Source organism: Gopherus evgoodei, chromosome 19, assembly GCF_007399415.2.
Source record: "Gopherus evgoodei ecotype Sinaloan lineage chromosome 19, rGopEvg1_v1.p, whole genome shotgun sequence".
Taxonomy (NCBI): domain Eukaryota; kingdom Metazoa; phylum Chordata; order Testudines; family Testudinidae; genus Gopherus; species Gopherus evgoodei.
In genome coordinates, this window is record NC_044340.1 from 1,412,721 (window position 1) to 1,436,842 (window position 24,122).

General features: G+C 44.4%; 1 protein-coding gene across 5 annotated transcripts in view; it reads left to right on the top strand.

The window, feature by feature from the left end:
- AP3M2 (adaptor related protein complex 3 subunit mu 2) overlaps window positions 1-23,899 on the top strand; it is a 41,711-nt gene extending 17,812 nt beyond the window's left edge. For 3 of the 5 annotated variants that reach the window (XM_030538088.1, XM_030538089.1, XM_030538087.1), the window contains 9 exons: window positions 8,469-8,568; window positions 10,571-10,919; window positions 16,412-16,583; window positions 17,117-17,254; window positions 17,972-18,057; window positions 18,967-19,100; window positions 19,982-20,189; window positions 21,506-21,650; window positions 22,141-23,899. In XM_030538088.1, the coding sequence (XP_030393948.1) occupies window positions 8,537-8,568; window positions 10,571-10,919; window positions 16,412-16,583; window positions 17,117-17,254; window positions 17,972-18,057; window positions 18,967-19,100; window positions 19,982-20,189; window positions 21,506-21,650; window positions 22,141-22,241 (1,365 nt within the window). In that variant the 5' untranslated portion in view covers window positions 8,469-8,536 and the 3' untranslated portion in view covers window positions 22,242-23,899. Of the gene's footprint in view, window positions 1-8,468; window positions 8,569-9,335; window positions 9,495-10,570; window positions 10,920-14,432; window positions 15,577-16,411; window positions 16,584-17,116; window positions 17,255-17,971; window positions 18,058-18,966; window positions 19,101-19,981; window positions 20,190-21,505; window positions 21,651-22,140 lie in introns of those variants that run through there. The other 2 variants (XM_030538091.1, XM_030538090.1) reach the window with 2 other exon arrangements.
- Window positions 23,900-24,122: the final 223 nt, after the last annotated feature.

The following is a 24,122-nucleotide window of genomic DNA, read 5'->3' on the forward strand; positions in this document are numbered from 1 at the left end:
TGTCTTCTTAGTGGACACATCACCCCAGTGTTCCTTGCTCTGTATTTAGTCCTCACTAAATACAGAGTCTATTTCAAGATATCAGTTCAGATATTCAAAACCCTCCATGCAAATGGCCCTGGCTACCGAAGAAATCATCTCTGTGTCCACAGTGATGACCTCCCCACAACAGTTGCTTTCCCCAAAAACAATGAAGCTGTTGACCAATAGTAGGAGGCTCATGAGTGTGAGGGACAGAACTTTCACAGGGGCCAGACCTACACTTTGAAACTCACTTCTGCAAGAGATGAGTGACACCAAGCCTCACCCTATTCAGAACTAAGATCTTGTCTACAATAAAGTTGTACCAATGTAATTAAGTTGGTTTCTAAATGTAAATCTCATCTCTTCAATTTAATTTCCCTTCAAAAATTTCTTCACACACAAATGGATACCCAACACACCCACTCACTCACACAAACTGCCTATAAACTAATCAAATTATTTCTCTTACAGGCTAGGAAGGAAGAGAGATTATTATTATTCTTTCAGATTGGGAGGCAACAGATGCTAAGGTAATGAGGGTTAGAAAGTACCTAAATAGAAAGGTAGATCTCCCAATCCAAGTGTGCATCCACACTAGGAAGAAAAGGTGTTTTACCGTATATTAGCAGACATATGGTAACATCCTAGTGTGGACAGGGCTGTTTTAGTTTTCACATGTTAGCAGATTGAGGTAAACACTAACTGGGGGGAAGCCTAAAGCTAATATGTGGCAAAATACTCCTTTTTTCCTAGTGAAGACAAGGCCTAAGATGAATTAAACTGGAGGGTGGCCAAAGCTGCGCTTACTCCACAGTCTCCACATTTAGCCATTAGAGCACTCTTTCGGGACTCTTCTAGCCTCTCTTCACCATAAATTGCTTTCTGTCTGTCCTTGATCTCAGCTTTTGGTAATGGAGCAGGTTGGAAGATTATTTGTATTTAGAGTTTTTAACAGCTGAAGTCCAACCTAAGCCTCTCAGTTCAAGCCTTTACTGAATTTGAAAAGAGGAAGTAAAATCTCCCCCCAAAAGTTCCTTGAACATTGATAGGGAACGTGAAAACTTATAAATAACCAGTTGCTTGGTACTGAGTCCATGGATGACCCCAGTAAGGACAGATGCTATGGTTACTGATTTATGGCTGTGAAAGACTTAAGAACAGTCCCAATGTCAATGGAGCTTCAGACATGCTAAAAGCAGCTCTTTGCTGCTTGCTGCCCAGAAGCTGCTTGACAGGGTCCCATTTCACATTACTTACTTTTCATCTGACAATTGTGTTTTCTGGCCTAAATTGATGGTTACAATTATTATTCCTCTGAATTATTTCTAATATGAAATTCAGCAACTGTTTAATAGTTCACAGAAACAGTACACAACCGTTTTAGACCAGAAGCAAAGGAAAAGCAGGCAGAGGACTTTAAGGAGGTGGATATCTTGATTCTCATTAAGTTTATTACATTAAATGTTTTAATCTTGTCTTTAGTCCTTGAATTTGTACTTGTGTTCTTGTAGACCACCCGTGATACACTAGCTGAAGGTTCTATGGAGATAACATTACCATGTATTTTTGAGGTATATATTGTTTTTTCAGTTACTTTTCAAACCAAGTCAGAGATGGGACCTCGTTCACCAGGATTAGCACCTTACATTTGAAATATATATTGGTACATTCGTATAAACATTACATGGGATACACAAGAAGAATTGGAGTCTTGCCAGTTTTAAAACACAGTGAAAGACTCGTCTTTTTGTGCAAACCTGTTCACAAAAACAAAGGTCTACAATGATCTCTATGTTCTCCAGGTGAGGATTTAGCCTTTTTAGGGTTCTGTATAAATCAAGGGAGGAGTGGAGAGGTTAAGCCAATATAAGGAGAACCGGTGTGAATCTAATTTTTGTTACATGACACCTAGAGAGGTAGGGGAATTAGAAGTACACCTCTACCTCGATATAACGTTGTCCTTGGGAGCCAAAAAATCTTACCGTGTTTTAGGTGAAACAGTGTTATATTGAATTTGCTTTGATCCAACGGAGTGCGCAGCTCCCCCTTCCCCCCAGAGCACTGCTTTACCGCATTATATCCGAATTCGTGTTATATCGGGTGGTGTTATATTGAGGTAGAGATGTATAGACAGCAGACGTTCAGTGTCCTGCATGCAAATCTCAACAGTGCCCCCTGCTGGTTTGGGTTGCTTTCAAAAGGTTTTGTTTAAGGCATCTTAGGCCTGGTCTACACTATGCGTTTAAACCAAATTTAGCAGTGTTAAACCGATTTAACACTGCACCCGTCAACACAACGAGGCCCTTTATATTGATATAAAGGGCTCTTTAAACCGGTTTCTGTACTCTTCCCCGATGAGAGGAGTACCACTGAAATCAGTATTGCCATGTCGGATTAGGGTTAGTGTGACCGCAAATCGACGGTATTGGTATCCCACAGTGCACCATTGTGACCGCTTTGGAAAGCAATCTGAACTCAGATGCACTGACCAGGTAGACGGAAAAAGCCCCGCGAACTTTTGAATTTCATTTCCTGTTTACCCAGCGTGGAGCTCTGATCAGCACGGGTGGCGATGCAGTCCTAAATCCAAAAAGAGCTCTAGCATGGACCATATGGGAGATACTGGATCTGATCGCTGTATGGGGAAACAAATCTGTTTTATCAGAGCTCTGTTACAGAAGATGAAATGACAAAGCATTTGAAAAAATCTCCAAGCTATGATAGACAGAGGCTACAGCAGGGATTCAGCACAGTGCTGCGTGACAAGCGTAACGGAAAGCCAAAGAATCAAATGGACGCTCATGAAGGGAGGGAGGGAGGGGGGACTGAGGACTCCAGCTATCCCACAGTTCCTGCAGTCTCTGAAAAGCATTTGCATTCTTGACTGAGCTCCCAATGCCTGTAGAGTCAAAAACATTGTCCGGGGTGGTTCAGGGTGTATTTCGTCAATTTACCCCACCTCCTCTCCGTGAAAGAAAAGGGGAAAAAATCGTTTCTTGCCATTTTTCAATGTCACTGTATGTCTACTGGATGCTACTAGTAGATGCGGTGCTGCGACGCTGAACAGCAGCATCCCCTCCCTTTCCTTTCTTGATGGCAGATGGTACGAAATGGTGGAAAACCGGCATCATCCTGTGAGTGCTCCTGGCTGGCCTCGGTGAAGTCGGCCAGGGGCGCCTGGGTAAAAATGGGAATGACTCCCTGTCATTCCTGGCAGACGGTACAAAATACTTGGTAACTGTCCTCATCATAGCAGCTGGATCCTGAGGTCCATCAGCCACTCCCCCCCTTTCGTGTCTAAAGAAAAGATTCTGTACTCCCTGGACTATCATAGCAGCGGGAGGCTGTGCTCCTCTCCGCCTCTGCCCCTTTAATGTCCTGCCTGGACTATCATAGCCAGGCCTCCCCCTCATTTTATCTCGCTAAAAAGTAAATGTTTCTTATTCCTACATTCTTTATTACTTCATCACACAAATGGGGGGACATTGCAATGGTAGCCCAGGAGGGTTGGGGGAGGAGGGAAGCAACTGGTGGGGTTGTTGCAGGGGCACCCTCTAGAATGGCATGCAGCTCATCATTTCTGCGGGATCTCTGGGGCTCTGACCCAGAGCGGCTGTGCTCTCTGGCTCTCTAGTAGACTTGCCCCATGTTCTAGGCAGGACTGATTCTATTTTTAGACAAAACATAAAGAAGGGAATGGCCCGGGGAGTCATTCCTATTTTTGTCCATGTGCCGCTAGCCGACCTCAGCGAGGCCAGCCAGGAGCACCCATGACAGCAGCAGACAGTACAAAATGATTGATAACCATCATTGCCAATTTCCAGTTGCAAATGGTACAAAATGATAACTCTTATCACCAATTTCCAATTGCAAACGGTGCAAAATGACTGATAACCATCATATCATCACCAATTTACAATGGCAGATGGTGCAATAGGGATGGTAACCATCTCTGCTACCTTGCAAAGGCAAATGAATGCTGCTGTGTAGCATTGCAGTACCGCCTCTGTCAGCAACATCCAGTACACATACGGTGACAGTGACAAAAGGCAAAACAGGCTCCATGGTTGCCATGCTATGGCGTCTGCCAGGGCAATCCAGGGGAAAAAGGGCATGAAATGGTCGTCTGCCGTTGCTTTCACGGAGGAAGAATTGAGTGACGACATTTACCCAGAATCACCCGCGACACTGTTTTTGCACCATCATGCATTGGGATCTCAACCCAGAATTCCAATGGGCAGGGGAGACTGCGGGAACTGTGGGATAGCTACGGGATAGCTACCCACAGTGCAATGCTCCAGAAATCGACACTAGCCTCAGTACATGGATGCACACCATCAAATTAATGTGCTTAGTATGGCCGCGTGCACTCGACTTTATGCAATCTGTTTTACAAAACCGGTTTATGTAAAATCAGAATAATCCCGTAGTGTAGACATACCCTTACATCTAGAGCTGGGTAAATAATTTATTTGTTGGTTCAACCTGCAAACCGAAAAATCAGAAATAGTAGATAGATTCCGAAAATGTTCAGAATTTGTCAGCAAATATGTGTGTGACCTCTAGTGGTTAGGGCACTTGCTTGGGAAGGAGAAGATCAAGGTTTGAATCCACACACTGGCTCAGGGATTCAACTCAGAGCTGTACCCTCCTAGATGAGCATTCTAACCACCAGGCTAGTATAGACAATTCTGAGAGGATGAGGCCTTGGCTACACTGGTGCTTTACAGCGCTGCAACTTTCTCGCTCAGGGGTGTGAAAAAAACACCCCCCTGAGTGCTGCAAGATACAGCGCTGTAAAGCGCCAGCGTGGCTCCCAGCGCTGCAAGCTAAACCCCATCAGGATGTGGAGTACGTGCAGCGCTGGGAGACTACTAGGACTCACACTGTTGTTGCCTTCATTGCCATATATTCTTTGTTGTTTCAGTTATTTACAGTAAGGGTACCAAATTAATTCTGTTGAAAAGACAAATTGCTGTTTACAATTATTTGGTTTTTTGTGCACGCAATTAAATAATTTTTTGACAAAGTGGTGATAACCATGCAAGTTACATGCTCAGTCATGTACCTTTATTGTAAAATATGGCTCATGACATGATTCAAGAGTTGCATCCCAATATAGATAACTAGTTCACATCTCTTAGAGCTGTTATTTCAGGCTGTGTACACATTCAGGAAAACCACGCTGCCTCAGTTATGTATAGGCTACACGTTTCATATTTTTAAGATTTTCTTTACAATAGTAAGAGCTCGAGATAGGCTTCTTTTAATGAAAACTTGCATTCTTCAAAATCTTAATCTGTCATATAGGCTGAATAAATAACAGAAAACAGACCATATCTGTCTCCTGGATCCTATGTTTAAAACCTGTTTGAGTGTCTTTTCACAGACCTATGTTACTAAAAGCTTTAAAATCAGACTAAATTAATAGTGTGAGAATGTATCTTAGTAATGAAACGAACTAAATAATAGGTAGATGACTGTTGCATGTAACAGCGATGTGATGGTGTCATATGTGTTCTTATGTGGCTGTATAGTCCAATCTGTGAAAAGCAAGATCACAAACAGATATCACACAGAAATGTGCAGGCTCCCTCTTGATATTTGGCTGTCTTTTTGATTGATTTTTCACATCTGTCTTCCTCAAAGTGTTTACAACCTTTGTGGATAGTTGCTTTCCATTCAGATCTGTCTGTGGCTCTGTCTTCAAAGTTAGTAGTAGTTATGCTACATGAGGTGAGATTCTGCTGAAGTGTGAAGGGCTTTCACTGACTACCCCTCTTGCATTTTCTGAGTTTCAGCTCACTATAGAAACGTTTTGTTGGGAGTCTGTCATCACCCATTCTTATACTATGACCTGTCTGTTTAAGCAGAGCTTTGATTACATTGCCTTGTTGCTGGTTGTTTTTGCTTTTTCAAGGACTTTAATGTTTGAGACTTTGTCTCATCATTTTCAGAGTGGTACCCGTGTTAGTCTGTACCAGCAAAAACAACGAGAAGTACTTGTGGCACCTTAGAGACTAACAAATGTATTTGGGCATAAGCTTTTGTGAGCTAAAATCCACTTCATCAGATGCATGGAGTGGAAAATACAGTAGACAGGTATATATATACACAGTACATGAAAAGATGGGAGTTGCCTTATCAAGTGGGGTAGTCAGTGCTAACGAGACAATTCAGTTAAAGTGGAAGTGGGCTATTCTCAACAGTAGAATACCAAGGGAAGAAAAATCACTTTTGTAGTGGTAATGAGGGCAATGTAATCAGGGTGGCCCATTTCAAACAGTTGACACGAAGGTGTGAGTAACAGTAGGGGGAAATTAGTATGGAGAAATTAGCTTTTGTAGTGACCCATCCACTCTCAGTCTTTATTCAGGCCTAATTTGATGGTGTCCAGTTTGCAACTTAATTCCACTTCTGCAGGTTCTTGTTGGAGAAATTTTTTTGTTGAAGAATTGCCACTTTAAGTCTATTATTGAGTGTCCAGAGCTTTATAATAGAACAGATATAACATACATGAAATTTTACAAGAGACTTAATGTGTTTGCAGTAAACTGTCCATGTTTCACATGCTTATAAATGGGGTGCTATCTCTGCTGAATTGTATATCATAGATTCATAGACTCCAAGGCCAGTGGAGAGCACTGTGATCATAAAATCTGATCTCCTGTAAAACACAGGCCATAGAACTCCCCCCCACACCCCACCCAAATTATTAGAGATAATTTTTTAGAAAAACATCCAAGCTTGATTTAAAAATAGTCAGTGACTGGAGAATTACTCGGGTTGTCCCATTTATTCTTTTTAAAAACTGGCTCAACTTTAGTTTTCTTCCAGTCTTTTGTGCTCCAAGACTTATTGAAAATCAATGTTAACAGTCCAGTGAACTCCCCCACCAGCTCTTTTAAAACTCTTGAATGCAAGTTTAGACCTGCTGATTTTAAAATGTCTAACTTGAGTAGCTTCTTTTTAATATCTTCCAGAGATATTAGTGGAATGGAAAGAATGTTATCATCATCATAGAATGAGACTATGTCCTCTATTTTTCCCCAAATACAGAACAGAAATATTTATTGAATATGTCTGCCTTTTCTAATTATTATTTAAATTTCTACTATTTCCATTTTTAATGGACCAATACCATTGTCAGGATTCTTTTTGTTTTGATCCCCACAGCTCCTTGCCCCTGTGGAGAGGCGGGGGACCCCAGCAGCTGCTCACCACCACCGGCAGAAGGGGACCCCAGCAGCTCCCCACGGCACCGGCGGCAGGGGGACCCTGCAGTTCTAAGCAGCGGTTGGAGGGGGACACTGGAGTTTCGACCCCCATGGGTGGTGGGGGCCCCCAGAGCTCCCAGCTGCCCAACAGCTGCCCAGCCCTTCTCATTTTATCATGAATATTTTAGTAAAAGTCAGGGACAGGTCACAGGCTTCCGTGAATTTTTATTTATTGCCCGTGGCCTGTCCCTGACTTTTACTAAAAATATCCATGACAAAATCTGAGCCTTAATCATGACTGCAGAAAGCTTATATTAAGAAAAAACTATATTTGTGGTGAAATATTTCAGAATATGGCTGGGAGGAAACTGACACTGGAAAAAAAGGGGGTACTTTTATTTTAGCTTTTGGTGGACATGAAGGAACAGAGATGTGCTGCTAAAACTGGAGCAACAGGACATCCTGTCTGAAAGCAACAGCATGTTTCTCTTCCCAGACCTGAGTGTTATTAGAGAGGGTTTGAAGGAGGAACAACAGATGTTCTTGTAAGTGTTAATGGGACAGTATCTGCCATATTCCATGAGCAGGTGGAAACACATTTTGGGGAGGGCTCTCCAGATCCAAGCACTGCAGGAGAAAACAAGGCCTATACAATGTGGAACTAGAAGAGATATAGAATGTGAGTGGTGGGAACAATCAGCTGGCCAGCCAGACACCCACGGAGAAAAATGGACGTGAGAGGAAGGGAGTCAGTTAGTTTGTGTTGTACACTATGAGTTTGTTACTGGGTTTCTTTCTCATTGTGCTAATCTTATATCTGAGCTCTCCACCCCGACTGGAGAGACAGATAATCTGATAACCAGAATAAGGTGAGGTTATTTCTGTGCAGCCTCTCCAGCTGTTGCATCTTTTCACTAACCAAGACTGTATGTAAGCTTTTTGGGGGTGGGGCTGTTACTTACTATGTATGATTATTAGAGAGACAAGGTGGATGAGGTAATATCTTTTATTGGACCAACTTGTTAATGAGAGACGCAAGCTTTTGAGCTGCACAGTGCTCTTTAGGTGATTATAGCACCCAGAACCATAGGGCTAGGATACATGACTGAGGCCTTTGGGTACTATAGTAAATTCTATTGTTACTGATGCTTGTGATCGTTTTTCTTAAAACCCCAGCTGCTGGAGGGCTGTGATTATATGAGAATCTTGGTTTTCATTTACCTCTAGAAAAAAATGGAAGTTTCCATCCCTTCTGCTTGCGGAGAGAAATATGAAACCCTGAGCTGAGCACAGAAATGAGAAGAGCATGGACAGGCTCAGAAATGAGGTGAAGAAAAAGCACCCATTTTAAAAAATGGTTTGAAGGTGGGGGTTGACTTTTGACCATACTGGGTGATGCTGAATGTAGGGTGATTAGATAATAAGTGTGAAAAATCAGGATGGGGATATGGGGTAATAGGTGTCTATAGAAGACAAAGCCCTGAATAGTATGCCCCCATAAAATCGGGACAGCTGGTCACCCTTGCTGAATGCCTGTTTATCTCTGGCTGTGTAAGCTGGCCTTGCATGGCACTCTGGTCCAGAGACCTGATCAGGCTGTGGTGCCAGATGCTATACCTGCCCTTGGCTCAGTGCTCCCCTGGGAAGAGCTGGCCTATGCCTCCCACAGCAAGGAGGGGGGTACTCTGCTGGGAGGTGCCGCCTACCAATGGGGGCAGAGCTCTGCTTTCAGCAGGGAGGGCGCAGCCAAAGCCTATTGATGCAGAAAGGCAAGAAAGGGCGAGCCAGCTCAGCTGGTGCCCGCAATATGCCCAGGACCGGTAGGGGGCGCAGTCTGGCTGGGATGGCGGCGGTCCGAGGAAAGGCTCTCTTTGTGCAGTAGGGCTGGAGCACGCGATCGCTGGCTCTCGCACAGGCCGTCTGTCCGTCGGGTGGACTCCAGTCTCGCTGAACCGGGGGTGGGGCGTTCCAGGGGGGCGGGTCCTAGAGTTTGCACCAATCATAGCGCACTGCCTTGGGGGTGCACCAATCAGAGGCCAGCGCACCAGTGTCGTTCTTGTCGTAAGCACTTTGCCTTGCCGCAATTTGGGGCGCAAGTCACCCAATCAGAATCCTCGGGGCGTCACCGATCCAGGCGCGTCGGGGACGGGCCAGTCTTTGCCGCGGCCATTCGCCGGGGCTGGGGGCGGCTGCTCGGCTGAGGGGGGCGAGGGCAGCGTCCGGAACGTGGTGTGAGCCGGGCAGGCCTGGGAGGTGAGTGGCGCCCTGCGGCCTCCCCCCGCGGAGTCCCGGGGGCTGGCTCCGTGACCCCCGTCAGAGCGGTAACGCCAGAGCCCCGCCCTGCGGCCACAGGCCCCCCGTCAGAGCCGCCCTCGCTGTCACAGCAGTAACGCCCCAGACCCGCTCTGCGGCCACAGCCTCTCCCCCCGCCCCCGTCAGAACGGTAACGCCCCAGATCCACCCTGCGGGCACAGCCCCTCGCCCCCGGCTGTCACAGGTGTAACGCCCCAGACCTTCCTTTCGGGCACAGCCCCCCCCCAGCTGTCACAGCTGTAAATCCCAAGACCCGCCCTGCGGGCACAGCCCCCCTAACCGTGTGGCCCCGACTCAGGGCTACCTGTAGCTTAGCTGCAGTGATTGATGGTACCACGTAGGGCAGGAGGGAGCTCCGGGAGGGTATTATGACTTTTAAAAAAAACACCATGGCCCCAAACAGCCACCCTCTGTGACTTGGTGTTGGCCAAACAGGAGGAGGGTACACAGGGAATGCACAAGGTTGTATGGAATCTCTGCATCCAGGACCACAACGTATTTTACAGTGTTGGGGTGGTGTCATTATCTCTGGCTTAAAGCTGGGGAAACAGAGGTATAGAGGGAAAGTGACTTTCTCAGTATCACCCAACAAGTCAGTGGCACAATTAGGCCAGTTTTCTGCTATGAAGTTTTGTTGGTTAGGAGTGTGAAAAAAATACACACGACCAGCTGGCAAAACTCCAATATCGATGCAGATAGGCCAATAGAAGAGTGCTCCTGTCAGCATAGTTAACGTCATTCAAGGAGGTGGTGGGATTATGCTGACAGACAAATTCCTGGTAGCATATGTGGCATATACATTATAGGGTTCTGCCGGTATAGGTATCCTGGCAAAACATTTGTAGTGTAGACAAGGCCTTGGGAGCAGAATCTAGGTCTCCTGACTCCTTTAGACACAAGACTATACTCCCTCCATGCAGTCTAATTACAAAATTCAAGTGTGTGCATGTTGTTACTTTCTGTAAAATTAAATAGCATCAAAGATCAACTCTTGAATGGGCCATTTTGTTTTCTAGGATCAAACTACTGCAGAACAGGGTCCTGTTGGGCAGGCAAAGTGTTTCCAGCACTTGTACTCCCTTGGGTTCAACCATGATTCACAGCCTCTTCCTGATTAACTCCTCAGGGGATATTTTTCTGGAGAAGCACTGGAAAAGTGTTGTCAGCCGCTCTGTTTGTGACTACTTTTTTGAAGCACAGGAGAGGGCTACCGAGGCAGAAAATGTACCTCCTGTGATCCCCACACCTCATCACTACCTCCTGAATGTTTATCGTCATAAGATTTTTTTTGTGGCAGTGATTCAGACAGAAGTGCCACCCCTCTTTGTCATTGAATTCTTACATCGGGTTGTGGACACTTTCCAGGTGAGAAAAGCAGGACATTATGTTTCTTATTTATCTATCATTGGTGCATTCACTGTCTTATAATAATAGTAAAGATCGCCTTGCAGCAATACTGTGTTGTTCAGTAGGAACTGCCACAGTGAGCTTTTTCGCAGCAGTGCCCTTTCTCTGCATGGCATGCTTTGCTTGGCTGGTGCAGACCAACAAAAGTGGATTTATAAATTAGGTCTCTACCATTTAGTTGTTTAATGTGCTCTACTACAATTCCTTGAATTCACATACGCTATTTAACACAATAGATCATTCTTTTCAGCAAGAACTCAAACAAAGGTAAAGCTCTTTCAGTGCAATTGCACCCCACTTCATGGTCTTGCCAAGTCAAAAGTCTGTAAAAAGAGATGGGTTTCACACAGTGGCTGAAAAATCAACAAGCTTGAGCTCTTTCAAATCCAGAGCCTGCCTCTAAGAACATCCTGTCACCTGACATGTAAAACTGGGGACTGTTAGCTCAAATACACTAGCTGATATTAACTTTGGAGATTCACAGCAGAGCATGGATGATGCTTCGCTTAGTCAACACCCAGCCATTTAGTGCTTATACAGTAAATCAAAGTGAACAACTTGTATTGTACCTGCAAACAAATAGACATTTGAGATCATATAAAACAAATTTCTATTAATTTAACAAAATAACCCTAACATGATAATTAACAACTTTGGGGTTTGCAGGGTCTTCTGCAGGGTGGGAAAGGGTATTAGATAGTGCTGAGAGTTAACTCAATAGCCTTTCACCTTTGCAGATCTGGGACTTAAATCCTTGCCTTGGATCATAAAGCAGCTGACTTGGTCAGTTTCTGAGTGTGGAGGACTGAAACACACAAGTTCTGAAAGATTGTGATTTTATGGTTATATTTAATTTATTTAAAAAAAAAAAAACAAAAGGAGAAAAAAAGGAACTCTTAACAGAGTACCAGTAATTCGCTTCCTCTTTTGTCTGTGTCCCATAATTGTCACTCTGCTCATGAGAAGACCAGAACTGGATCAGCAGGTGATTCCCAATCAAGATGCAGCTGCATTCATAACTAGAAAAACAGGACATCAGGATCAACTTATATTTGCAAGGGTTATGGCATTGTATGGGCTGTTACTTACCGTATGTTTTATCCCAAAGTGGAGCTGCTGCCTATGGGATTTTTTTTAATCTAATTTTGTTCTAATTGGACTTTTCTCCCTCAGAAGGAATTTGGGTGACTAACTGTATTTCTTTCTAATTATGGAGTGTTATCTTTGGATTTGGTTTCTCTGAGTTTTCTGTTGTGAATTTAAAGTACAAATCTTGTTTCACAGAAAGATGAGTCACATTAGAGTTGCCCTAGAGCATTAATAATATTCAGAGTACAGTGGTAATGGGATCCTTGGGCAATCTGGGGAAGGAAGGCAGACATCATGTTCTGCCTGCAAAGCTCTGAATCCTGTGATCAGGATTTGAGGTGTCCCATGACCAGAGTTGCAGCAGAAGAGAGAAAATAGGAGCCTTTAGTAAAACTTCTTTATCGTGTGCTTTGCTTCTGAGCACTTTAGTCAGACACATGAATTCAGACGTGGGAAGTGTGAGTGGGGAATGGGATCAGAAATTAGGTAGATTCAGGGATCAGACTGGTAGGTGGAGCATGAAACTTGATGGTACTCTTCCAAGCCTTTCCCAGAGGAGATGTTGATAAATTGGAGAGGGCTTAGAGAAGAGCCACGAGAAAGACAAGACAAGACAAGATAAGAAAAGATGCCTTATAATTAGGGTGACCAGATATCCCGTTTTTATAGGGACAGTCCTGTTTTTGGGGACTTTTTCTTATATAGGCACCTATTACCCCCCGGCTCCCTGTCCTGTTTTTCACAGTTGCTATCTGGTCATCCTACTTATAATAACGATAACCTAAGTAGACTGAGCTCTCTGAGTCTAACAAAGAAAAGGTTATAGATGGCTTGATTACAGTTGTTAAGTATTTTCATGAGGAACAAATATTTGGTAATGGGCTCTTCAATCTATCGGAGAAAGGTACAACATAATCCAATGGCTGGAAATTGAAGCTAGACAAATTCAGACTGGAAATAAGGTGTACATTTTTAACAGTGTAATTCACCATTGGAACGATTTACCGAGAGTCGTGGTGGATTCTCCCTCACTGACAGTTTTTATATCAAGATTGGATGTTTGTCTAAAAAATTTGCTCTGGGAATTATTTTTGGGAAGTTCTGTGGTGGGGCGGCTCTAGGTATTTTGCCGCCCCAAGCGCTGCAGGCAGGCTGCCTTCGGCGGCTTGCCTGTGGGAGGTCCCTGGTCCCGCGAATTCGGCGGCAGCCTGCTGGAGGTCCTCCGAAGTCGCGGGACCAGCGGACCCTCTGCAGACATGCCGCTGAAAGCAACCTGCCTGCCGCCCTCACAGCGACCGGCAGAACGCCCCCCGCGGCTTGCCGCCCTAAGCACGCACTTGGGGTGCTAGTGCTTGGAGCCGCCCCTGTTCTGTGTCCTATGTTGTGCTGGAGGTCAGACTACATGATTGTGGCTGTCCCTTCTGCTCATGGAGTCTGAGTCTGGAGCTATTCTCAGTAGATTGTGCAGGTTGTTCAGAATATGATTGCTCATGCTTGTTGGGCTTATGCTGGGCTCCCATGAGTTCTTCTAGGTTCTTCATGTTTGGCTTCCCATTCATGAGGCTCATGTGCCCCAGGAGGCTGCTTGAGCTTGGCTGTCTTCTGGGAATTCTGCTAGATTCTTTGGACTTGGCTCCTTCTTGGTTGTGGGGGCTGGAGAGAAGTGGCAGTGTTGTTCAAGCTCACTCACAGCAGTGCCAAAATGAGCTGTCACTCTCAGTACATTATTCAAATGTTCATTCTATGATTCTCTCTCCCCCCCCCCCTTTCTTACAGGCTTTGCAGTGAAATAGTTAATATTTCAAGTATCAGAGTTATCATTGGCTGTTTGAGTTAGATGAATGAGGCAGTTCACACCTCTACACAGCCTGCAGCAGCACCTTCCAGCCCAGGTTGAGAGACTTGCACTGGACTTGTACTGCCTACTAAAAATAGCTGTGCTGATAGCAATTTGAAGTTGAGGCTGGGTTCTGAAGACCACTGCCCTCCCTAAGCTTCAGAGCCCAACCTCCAGCCTGAGCTACAAAGTCTACAACATCTATTTTTAGCACAGTATTGCAAGCCCATGTCTGACAACCTGGGTTGGAAGGCTTGCTGCCACACATTGTGTAAGTATATTCAGAGCTATTGCACTAGTTCAGAGGTAGGCAACCTACGGCACGGGTGCCGAAGGTGGCACACGAGCTGATTTTCAGTGGCAATCACAATGCCCAGGTCCTGGCCACCAGTCCGGGGGGCTCTGCATTTTAATTTAATTTTAAATGAAGTTGCTTAAACATTTTAAAAACCTTATTTACTTTACATAAAACAATAGTTTAGTTATATATTATAGACTTAGAGAAAGATCTTCTAAAAATTTTAAAATGTATTGACTGGCACTCGAAACCTTACATTAGAGTGAATAAATGAAGACTCGGCACACCACTTTTGAAAGGTTGCTGACCCCTGCACTAGTTGCTCAGGTTGCATTCTCAAGACTGTCTCAACAACCATAGTAGCTAGACACTTAACTTTTTTTTTTTTTAAGTGAAAACTTAGAATCTGAAGAATGAGAAAAGAACAAGAAAGAGGTGCAGGTGCCCTTTACTGCATACTAGCAGTCAAAGAGCCCTGGATAAACACACACATATCACCAGGGCAAATATATTGTTACACGATTTTAACGTTTTGTAGTACCTTTCATTACAAAGGATCCCAGAGTGCTTCACAAACTTCATAGATGATAATACTTGGCATTTGCATCATCCTTTTGTGTTTAAAGTGTTGCAAGTATATAGATAAAATAAAATGATAAAATGTGTAATGGCTTAACCCCTACTGACATGCAACCATCTCTTGGATGGCACGTGGCAGCTGTTTAACATTACACAGGTACTATGTGACAGTTGAGGATAGGAAAAGAAGAATCATCTCTGTAGTTGATGTTTGGGGGTGGGTTGGGGTAGAATTAGGTAGGCAGGATATAGTAACACACATCAGAATTTTGGCAAAATAGCATAGTAATACTCTTGTTTTTATGAAAAATGCTTTGGCTTTCTAATAAGCATGCATGGTCAGGAGCTTGGTTTTACTGAAAAATGACTTCTTAAGCCACACACAGCCCCTAGCATCAAGCTGTGGCATTGATTTATGCTCCATCAAAGGGAACTGCTGAATCACCAACACCACTTCCTCCTTCGAGATCTCCCGTCCCAGTTGCTAAACTGGTAAGATTTGATGGCCTCACAGCCTGACTTGTTATGCTCTGACTAGAAACTGTAATACTGTTAAATACATGGGGGGGGGGGGGGTGGGAAGTGAGAAACAGTGAAGGAAGCATAGCCAAGCTGTACCAACTGTCATTGAGAGTCCGAGTGACTGAAGCAGATGCTGGGCTGGGGATCTTCTATTATTCATGCTACACGTTTCTCTTTTTACCCTCTTCTCAAGATTGCGTGCATGGTTTCTGCCCTTCAGAAGGAGAGAATTACTTCTTAGGCTCTTCAACAGACTGTGGAATACCAGACTTTTGCTCTCAGAATCTAGTGTTAGCAGACCATTTAAGTTACCTTGGGCTTTGTTGGCAGTATATAAGAATCGGAAAGGTCATCGGGGAGAAAAGACCGAGAGCAATGTGGGAGGGAGGCACTTTAGAAATGTCAGTTGGTGAATGTGTTTCCCTGTAAAACAAGACCAGGTAGAATGGAACAGCATCAAAATCAGCTTGCTGTAGTTTTCCAGCTCTCTCCTAGCCTTCCTCCATACAAGAGAGAGACGTTGTATAAATAACGTACAACTTTCTTTAAAAACTGAAGTGACCTACACCAGTATAATAATACTCTGTGTTTTGCAATGTGAGTAACAAAACTAAGTGGAATATCTGTATGTCAAGAAGGGATTGTTCCCCTCAAGCAGCGGGACTATAGAGTCCTGCAGGTGAAGTTTAGGATGTGTGAGAGAAGCAGCATAGCTGAGGCCTGGTCTGCACTAAAAAGGTAGGTCAACCTAGCTATGTCACTCACGTGTGTGAAAAATCATCTCTGAGTGACATAGTTAATCCGACTTGACTTTCGGTATAGACAGTACTAGGTCAACAAAATAATTCTTCCCTCGACCTAGCTTCCTCCTCTGGGGAAGATGAATTACCTACAGTGATGGGAGAACCCCTTCTGTTAGTGTAGGTAGTGTCTACACTGAAGAGTAAAGTGGCACAACTGCAGTGGGCGCAGCTGTAGCATTTCAAGTGTAGACAAGCTCTAATACTTGACTCTAATGATCAGACCCATTGGTCTCTCACTTTTAGCAGCATTAAAATTCACAATTGTTCTTGTGAATATGCTTGGTGGAGAAGGTGGGTAATTGTGTGTGTCTGTTTCACACAGGATTATTTTGGTGTCTGCTCGGAAGTTGTAATCAAGGACAATGTGGTGGTGGTTTATGAGGTGCTGGAGGAGATGCTGGACAATGGATTCCCATTGGCTACTGAGTCCAATATCCTGAAGGAGCTGATAAAACCCCCCACCATATTGCGAACTGTTGTCAACACCATTACAGGTACAAGGGAGTGCGGAGTGGGAAAGGGGTTGAGTCATTGTGATGATCCTTCTGCTGAAGTGATCCCAAATGCTGGGGAGGGAGGAGGAGAAGTTGATATTCTGACCATATCCTCCTAACCTCCAGCGTAGCTGTTGCTGTAAGGGAGCCCATGTTGGCATATTGGCATTGGGGTAGTCCAGTTTCTAGCATTAGACATAGGATCTCCTTTATCTAAAAAGTCATCTGCCCACAATGGGTTGTCCTGCACTCTAGTCAGATCCATAAAATGACTTTATGGCCAGGGTTGGTTTCCTAAATGGAGTGTTCCTCCTCCTCTCATATGAGGGGTTAGTGTGAGGTGTGGCAGGAGAGGTAATGCTTGGTGAATTCATACTATGAGTCATTGGAGAATGACTACTGGAGTGACTGTGCTGTTATTTAATGAGATTGAGGACTTCAGGAACAAATCAATATTCTATATGGGTGAGGTCAGGGGCTTCTGGGGCTTTGCTAGCTGCTTGTGTTCATCCTGATCTCCTTAACCCTTCCAGGAAGCACCAATGTAGGTGACCAGCTCCCTACTGGACAACTATCAGTGGTGCCATGGCGACGGACCGGTGTGAAATACACCAATAATGAGGCATATTTTGATGTAATTGAGGAGATAGATGCAATCATTGACAAATCAGGTATGAGCATTCCTTCCAGTTAAGGCTGAGATATCCTGCTCTGGGAGTACCTAGAGGGAGAGGATGTGTATTTTTCTTAGAGAAGGGAGAAGCGTTGGAAGCTCTGGAAATTTCCACTACATGCATCTGACAAAGTGGGTATTCACCCACGAAAGCTCCATGCTCCAAAACATCTGTTAGTCTATAAGGTGCCACAGGACTCTTTGCTGTTCTCATTCTGACCTCTTGACAGCTTAGATGTGCTGTTTAGTCTTAAGTTTCTGTAAAGTGTCAGTGGATCCAAGCTGTAAGGCCTGAATAGGGTTTGTCTTGGGCACTGAGTAGTCTTATCATCTTCCTCTGCTCCCTTATGAAACCTTTATCAACTCTACATCTGAAAATAGAAAGTGAGAGGAAACCTTTGTTCTTGAAATTACTTCCTTAATCTTAATGCATCTTTCCATAGGTTCACTGGAGGTGAAGGCTGTCACTGTCAGCTGTAAAGTAGATGAGAGCCCATATTAGCAGTTCTCATTACTCTGGTATCGTCTCTAGATAACATTAGGAATAGGTAGGCTAATGTACTGAGCAAGCTAGAGGCACCAGAATTTTATGTAGGGTTTGGTTTTTATTCTGGTGGTTCGCTCTGTGTTGCAGTCTTCCCCACTTGTCCAGGATGAATTTCAGTCAGGTCCACAGTTGCCTTCATAACCTGTTTTGTTTTACTTCCTATTATAGGTTCCACAATTACAGCTGAAATCCAAGGGGTGATTGATGCTTGTGTTAAATTGACTGGAATGCCAGACCTCACCCTCTCTTTCATGGTAAAGTTCAAGAAAAGGGGTGATAGGTCCTCGTGATACTGTATAGAGGAAGTGCAGGATTCTTTAATCAAATAGCCTTTACTGGGCTCCTAGGTGCCTCTAGCTATGACAGATTCCAGGAATACCAAGTAGAGAAGGGAAGAAGGAATGCATACGATGAAAAATCTCTATAAACATCTACAATTTTGAGTGTGGGGGGTTGGTGTTTGTTAGAAGTCGCCTACAGCAGTGTGTAGGCTCACTAAGCTCCAAGATGTAGCACTGCCTAAGGCAGCTTTCTCCCAGGGCTCATCTGTAATGAGTTCACATCAGGGTAGTTATTTGACATGACTAAATAGATAGACTTCTTATATGCTGGGATAGAATTACCACCACCATAGGTACACCTATTACACAAATATTAAACAGCTTAACACTGCTACAGAACAGAATGGGAGACACAGTTGCCAACTTTCACATGGTAAATAAGCACCCTAATTTTCACAATAAGCCAAAAATCAAGCTAATCCCGTTTCAAAACAAGGCCAAAACAAGCCAATCCCTAAGAACCCCAACACTCTGCGTGACTAGATCCTCCTGGTGTGCAGTCTGGGACTGTGGTGAGTCCGCTGTGCACCCCTGACTCACTCTGCCTGCTTGCTGGAACTGATCCCCTCCCCCGCCAAAAGGCAACAAGCTACAAGCCAAAAACAACCAACAAGCAACTCACAAGCCAATTAAGCCAAAAGCAAGTCCAATTTCTGCGTTTTTTTCATGGGTTTGGCATGTCTTATGGGAGAATCTGTTGTGTGTCATGTAGCAGATGCTTGAGATGGTACACAGGAAAGGAACAAGAGGAAAGAGCATAGACAGATTCCTTTTCACAAATTTTGTTGGTTTTTTGGACTTCTTGACTCAGTCTTATTTCAGAACCCCCGGTTACTGGATGATGTCAGCTTCCATCCATGTGTCCGTTTCAAGCGCTGGGAATCAGAGCGGATCCTCTCTTTCATCCCACCAGATGGAAATTTCCGATTGCTCTCCTATCATGTCAGCGCTCAGAAGTAAGTAGGGAATTTAGAATTGCGAGTTTTCAAAATCTGGACTTTTGTCCCTTCCTGCTCATTGCTAAATAGAGTCTCTAGAGAAGGATCACTTGCTTCCTTTGCTGAGTAAGGAGCTGGGAAAACTAGTGCTATTTTTTAATTTAAACTCTTTACTCTTTGAGGCAATAATCTTGCAATTTCAGTTCTCCAAGCCAACTCTGTCCACGTTCCAGTGGCAGGTGTGTACAAAGTAGGGAGTAGTGTCTGCCGTCTATTTTAATTCATTACACTAACAAGGCTCCTTAAAATAAAGTAAAATAATAGCATAATCCGATTATGCTGGTGTCTGTTTTAATGGAACTGGTAGTTTTTATTCCACAGTTTGGGTTTCGCCATGAAAAGATGTGCGTCTTGGCACTAGATGCTGAAGCTATTTATTAGACTTGGTTGAGCAAAGTGCATCTTGAAATCTGCACTATATAGAAAAGAGCAGAAAGGTGGTGTCAGGCTGCAAACACACTTACATAGTCCAAGGCAGTGCTGCTGCCTTTGCTTAGAGCAACTTGCCGACATAGTCCCATTTTGCAAGAAAAACCAGCGTCCTTCACCCTCAAAGCATGTTCCAAACAGTAATTAATCTTTGACACACCAGCAATGTGAGGAAGTGGGAAAGTGAGGTACAGAAAGATTGTGACCTACCAAAGCATATGGTTAACAGAGCTGAGATGGCATCCTGACTTCCCGGTCTGGGCTTTAGCTATGATATAACACTCATTTTCTTCTTCCTTATGCAGAAGGAATGTCTTGTAGTGTTGGCTATGCAGGGCCTGGGTGATGATTGTGGAATAGAAAGTGGTGAGTGGTAGGTTACAATAGCAGTGACTTGTCCTTTGTTTCAGCTTGGTGGCAATTCCTGTCTATGTTAAACACAACATCAGTTTCCGTGACAGCAGCTCATTGGGACGCTTTGAGATCACTGTGGGACCCAAGCAGACTATGGGAAAGACTGTAGAGGGGGTGATGGTCACCAGCCAGATGCCAAAAGGGGTCTTGAACATGAGCCTCACCCCCTCACAGGGAATGCACACCTTTGATCCAGTTACAAAGGTGAGAGAAAAGAATGCAGTAGGACTTTTCTTGTAGCGTGATGTACATGGGTCACTCTCTTGGTAAGAACATAACATAAGACCAAAAGTCCATCTAGGCCAGTTTCCTGTCTTCCAACGGTGTCCAAACTTCATACACTGCTTTCTCTGGGTTTTGACCTAAGATCTGGAGGAGAGCTCCTTGTCTCAAGAAATGTCTCCACTTGTTTGGCCCTGAGCATCACTCCCAGCAGAGCCTTCCCTACCTGGAGAGAGCCCACTGCCCTGTACTGAGAGGAATTCTTATATAGTTGGGCCAAAACCAGTCACTTCCACCCATTGTGATGCAGACTGGTCAGCTCAATCCCCTGAGCAAAAGCTAACCCCCTCTGAGATGGGATGGGCAATACCTTGGAAGTGGAGATGGGGATTATCTCCTGTAGTAAAACACCTGATTTTTGGTCACTCACTCCTGGGTGGTCATGGGAACAGAGTTACAAGGATTGTAATGCTCCATAAGAAGGATTTATTGCTACATGGTTGGACTACGGGTCTGTGTAAAGGAGTGTGCCTCTTGAACTGTAATTACAAATTTCCTTGCCATAAGGTCTTATTAAAGGAGATATACTTATTTTTATTAGTTTGTTTATTTTGGGTCCATTTGCCCAGATTCCTTTACAGGGAACATTTGATGCCCCAACTGGGTGAAAGTGAGGTGGAGTCTCATTGGCAATGCCAATCCTGGCCACTGAGGGGCACACTTCTTTAATCAGACCCACAGTTTCACCATGCAGCATTAAATCCTCTTCATGGCTTGAATGCAGACAACCAAATACTGGGATTTGTTGAAAGCATCATTACTCAAAACCATCGAAGGGGGGATGGTCCTTTACAGCAGCGGTTCTCAACCAGTGGTATGTGTACCCCGGGAGTGAGCAGAGGTCTTCTGGGGGTACATCAGTTCATCTACAGGCTACATAAAAAGAACTAGCAAAGTCAGTACAAACTAGAATTTCATACAGACAATGACTTGTTCATAGTGCTCTATATGCCATACACTGAAATGTAAGTACAATATTTATATTCCAATTGAGTTATAATTATATGGTAAAAATGAGAAAGAAAGCAATTTTTCAGTAATAGTGTGCCGTGACACTTTTGTATTTTTATGTCTGATTTTGTAAGCAAGTCGTTTTTAAGTGAGATGAAACTTGGGGATATGCAAAACAGATCAGACTCGCAAAATGGGTACAGTAGTCTGGAACGATTGAGCCACTGCTTTACAAGGTATCACCATTTCATCCATCTGTCTCAATACCTTCTTTCTGTCCTTTGAAGTTGCTCTCATGGGATGTAGGGAAAATAAACCCCCAGAAGCTGCCGAATCTGAAGGGGACTATGAGCCTTCAAGCTGGCACATCCAAACCCGATGAGAATCCCACCATCAACCTTCAGTTTAAAATTCAGCAGCTGGCTATCTCTGGTAAGTAACTGTCTGGCTGGAGCCTGCACAGTCCTGTTCTACTTCATGCACTGGGTGAATATATGTCTGACATACAGAATGTGCTTCTAGATGCGTGTGGGGCCATGTGAGTGTCATAACTGGGTTTTTCATCTGAAATAGTCTCTGTAGTTGGACTACATACTAGTGTATGCTTAGGGGATTGTTCATACAGTCTCTCCTGACTGCTGTGTGGAACAGCCTGTCTATGCCCCCCTTAATTCCTCTCCCCCTCTAGAGCTCTGTAAAGCATTTTAGGGAAGTGTACAGCGTGTGTGAACAATTTTGTTAACAAAGTTGAGGCAGGTGGTGACCAGCAGCCTATATCCCTTTGCCTTCCTTCTGGTTTCCAGTATTGCTTGCATGTTGTTTCTAGCTTTTGTGCTCTCTCAAGGCCTCTCCCCATCATCTGTGGCAGTTTTGCAGCTCTCCTCCAACCCCCAAAGTTTCACTGTCTTTTCAATTTTTTTAGGGCTGAAGGTGAATCGCCTGGACATGTATGGGGAGAAGTACAAACCGTTCAAGGGCATTAAATACATGACCAAGGCTGGCAAGTTCCAAGTCCGAACTTAGAGAGCCCAAGAGTGAGGCAAAAACCACAAGCACTTTCTTATTTCCTATGTACCCAGTTGTTGGATTCAGCCTCTGCTCGCTATCAACCCCTTGGGGCTGCTCCCTTGCCTTTTTCTAGTTCCTCCAGGGATGCCAGTATCCAGCAGATTGGGAATGGCATATACAGGGAAGAGCAGGACTGATTTGAAACAATCTCAACTTTAGCTGAGTCTCAAGTTCTCAGGTGGGGTCAAAGGAAAATAAGAGAAATGTTTCAGTCCCTTGGGGCTGCGGGTTCAGATATGTCAACTAAGTTCTTGCCATCTTTAACCTGCTTGGCAAAGGACACTTTGGAGGCCTACTCCCCTTGTGAGCCCCCTTCCAGGCATTGCTAGGTTGGCTAGCATTTCTATGCAGATCGAACAAGGTTCAGTTAAAGAAGCTGGACTCAAAGTTTAATGGTTTAGAATTTGCTCCTCTCCCTAACTGGTGATTCTTGTTAGAACTGGAAGGAGAGAGAGGATTAGTCATGTGAGAAGGGGTCAGTTGGAGAGGCAAAGGGAGATGGAGGCATCTCCTTTCCAGAAGTGGGAAGGAGGGAGCAGGAGCCTGTTCAAAAGGTGCACAAGGGGAATAGGGGGGAAGTTGGAAGAGTGAATCTGGTTATCTCTTGCTACACAGAGCTCTCTTGATCATTACATTTCTTGAGCCTCTGAGAATAGACTGGAAATTCCCAACTAAACCTAGCCTTATGCCCTGCCAAGAGCTGACTGGAGCAGGGATTACCTTGTGATGTCTGAAGGATGGGGCTATCTGAACGTGCTTATTGTCTTGAGACCCTGCTTCTGTTCTCTATTCAGTATTTGGGGGGGGGGGGGGTTCTCTTGGTTCCCTTGTTGGGTGGGGGGGGCGGACAGTTGTGTATATAATTATTTAAGCATCTGTATGAAGTGATGTCTGATGACAATCCTAACTGCTGCTGAATGAAGAGGATAGGCTCTGTCCTGGCAAAGTGTAGGGTGAGAGCGATGCCTCTCTCCCTATCTGTAACAATGGCTATGGTGGTTCTGCTGCTCACTGACGTGTTTGTTTAAAGTTCTGTGTCCTGGTATCTGTATTATATTCCTGGCTGTACTACCTGATTCCACTCCCTGCCTTGTTCTGCTGCTGTGCTGGTAGACTCTAGCCTCTGTTGTCATTCCTCTGGGGCCATCTATCCTACGAGAGACTATGCTGCATTTGTTCCCATACCAGCCTGTGCTGCATCTTGCTGCACAGAGTAAAGTATACATGGACAGTATGTGTATAGCTCCAGGTGCCCATCATGTGCTCTTTCGTCACTGAAAGCCATTTGTGCTCTTACGGAGCAACAGAACTTACCTGTGGACTACTGTGTATATGACTACATAACCTGGAAAGCTGCCTTGGCTGTGCAGTCGAGCACACATAACCTGTGTGTGTGTGACCAAGAGGGGTGACACCCGCTGTGGGATAACCTACATTCTGCTCTGATCTGTGTGTGATGGATGTTTGTAATGGGTGGTGGTACCTCATTTTTGAATTACAGATTCCTGTGCAACTAATATGAATGGTACTGCAGGGTGACCTAGGATCTGACCATGCTGAGTGCAAGTATAACAGTTGTACCAGGCTATCAATAAAGGTCAATTTTACCTGTTGTCTGTGTTCAGTGTTTTGTCTGGGGTTCAAAAGGGATGCAGAAGGTGTGCATGGTTGAAGCTAGATCATGCTGACTGGGTCTTGGATGATGGGGACCCCAATGAGATGATCACTATATCAATAATCTGAATTTTTCCGAAGTCTGCTAGCTACCATGCTGAAATTAATTGGTTTATTGGAAATACCATTTCTGATGGCACCAAAAGATGTGCTATGCGCCTC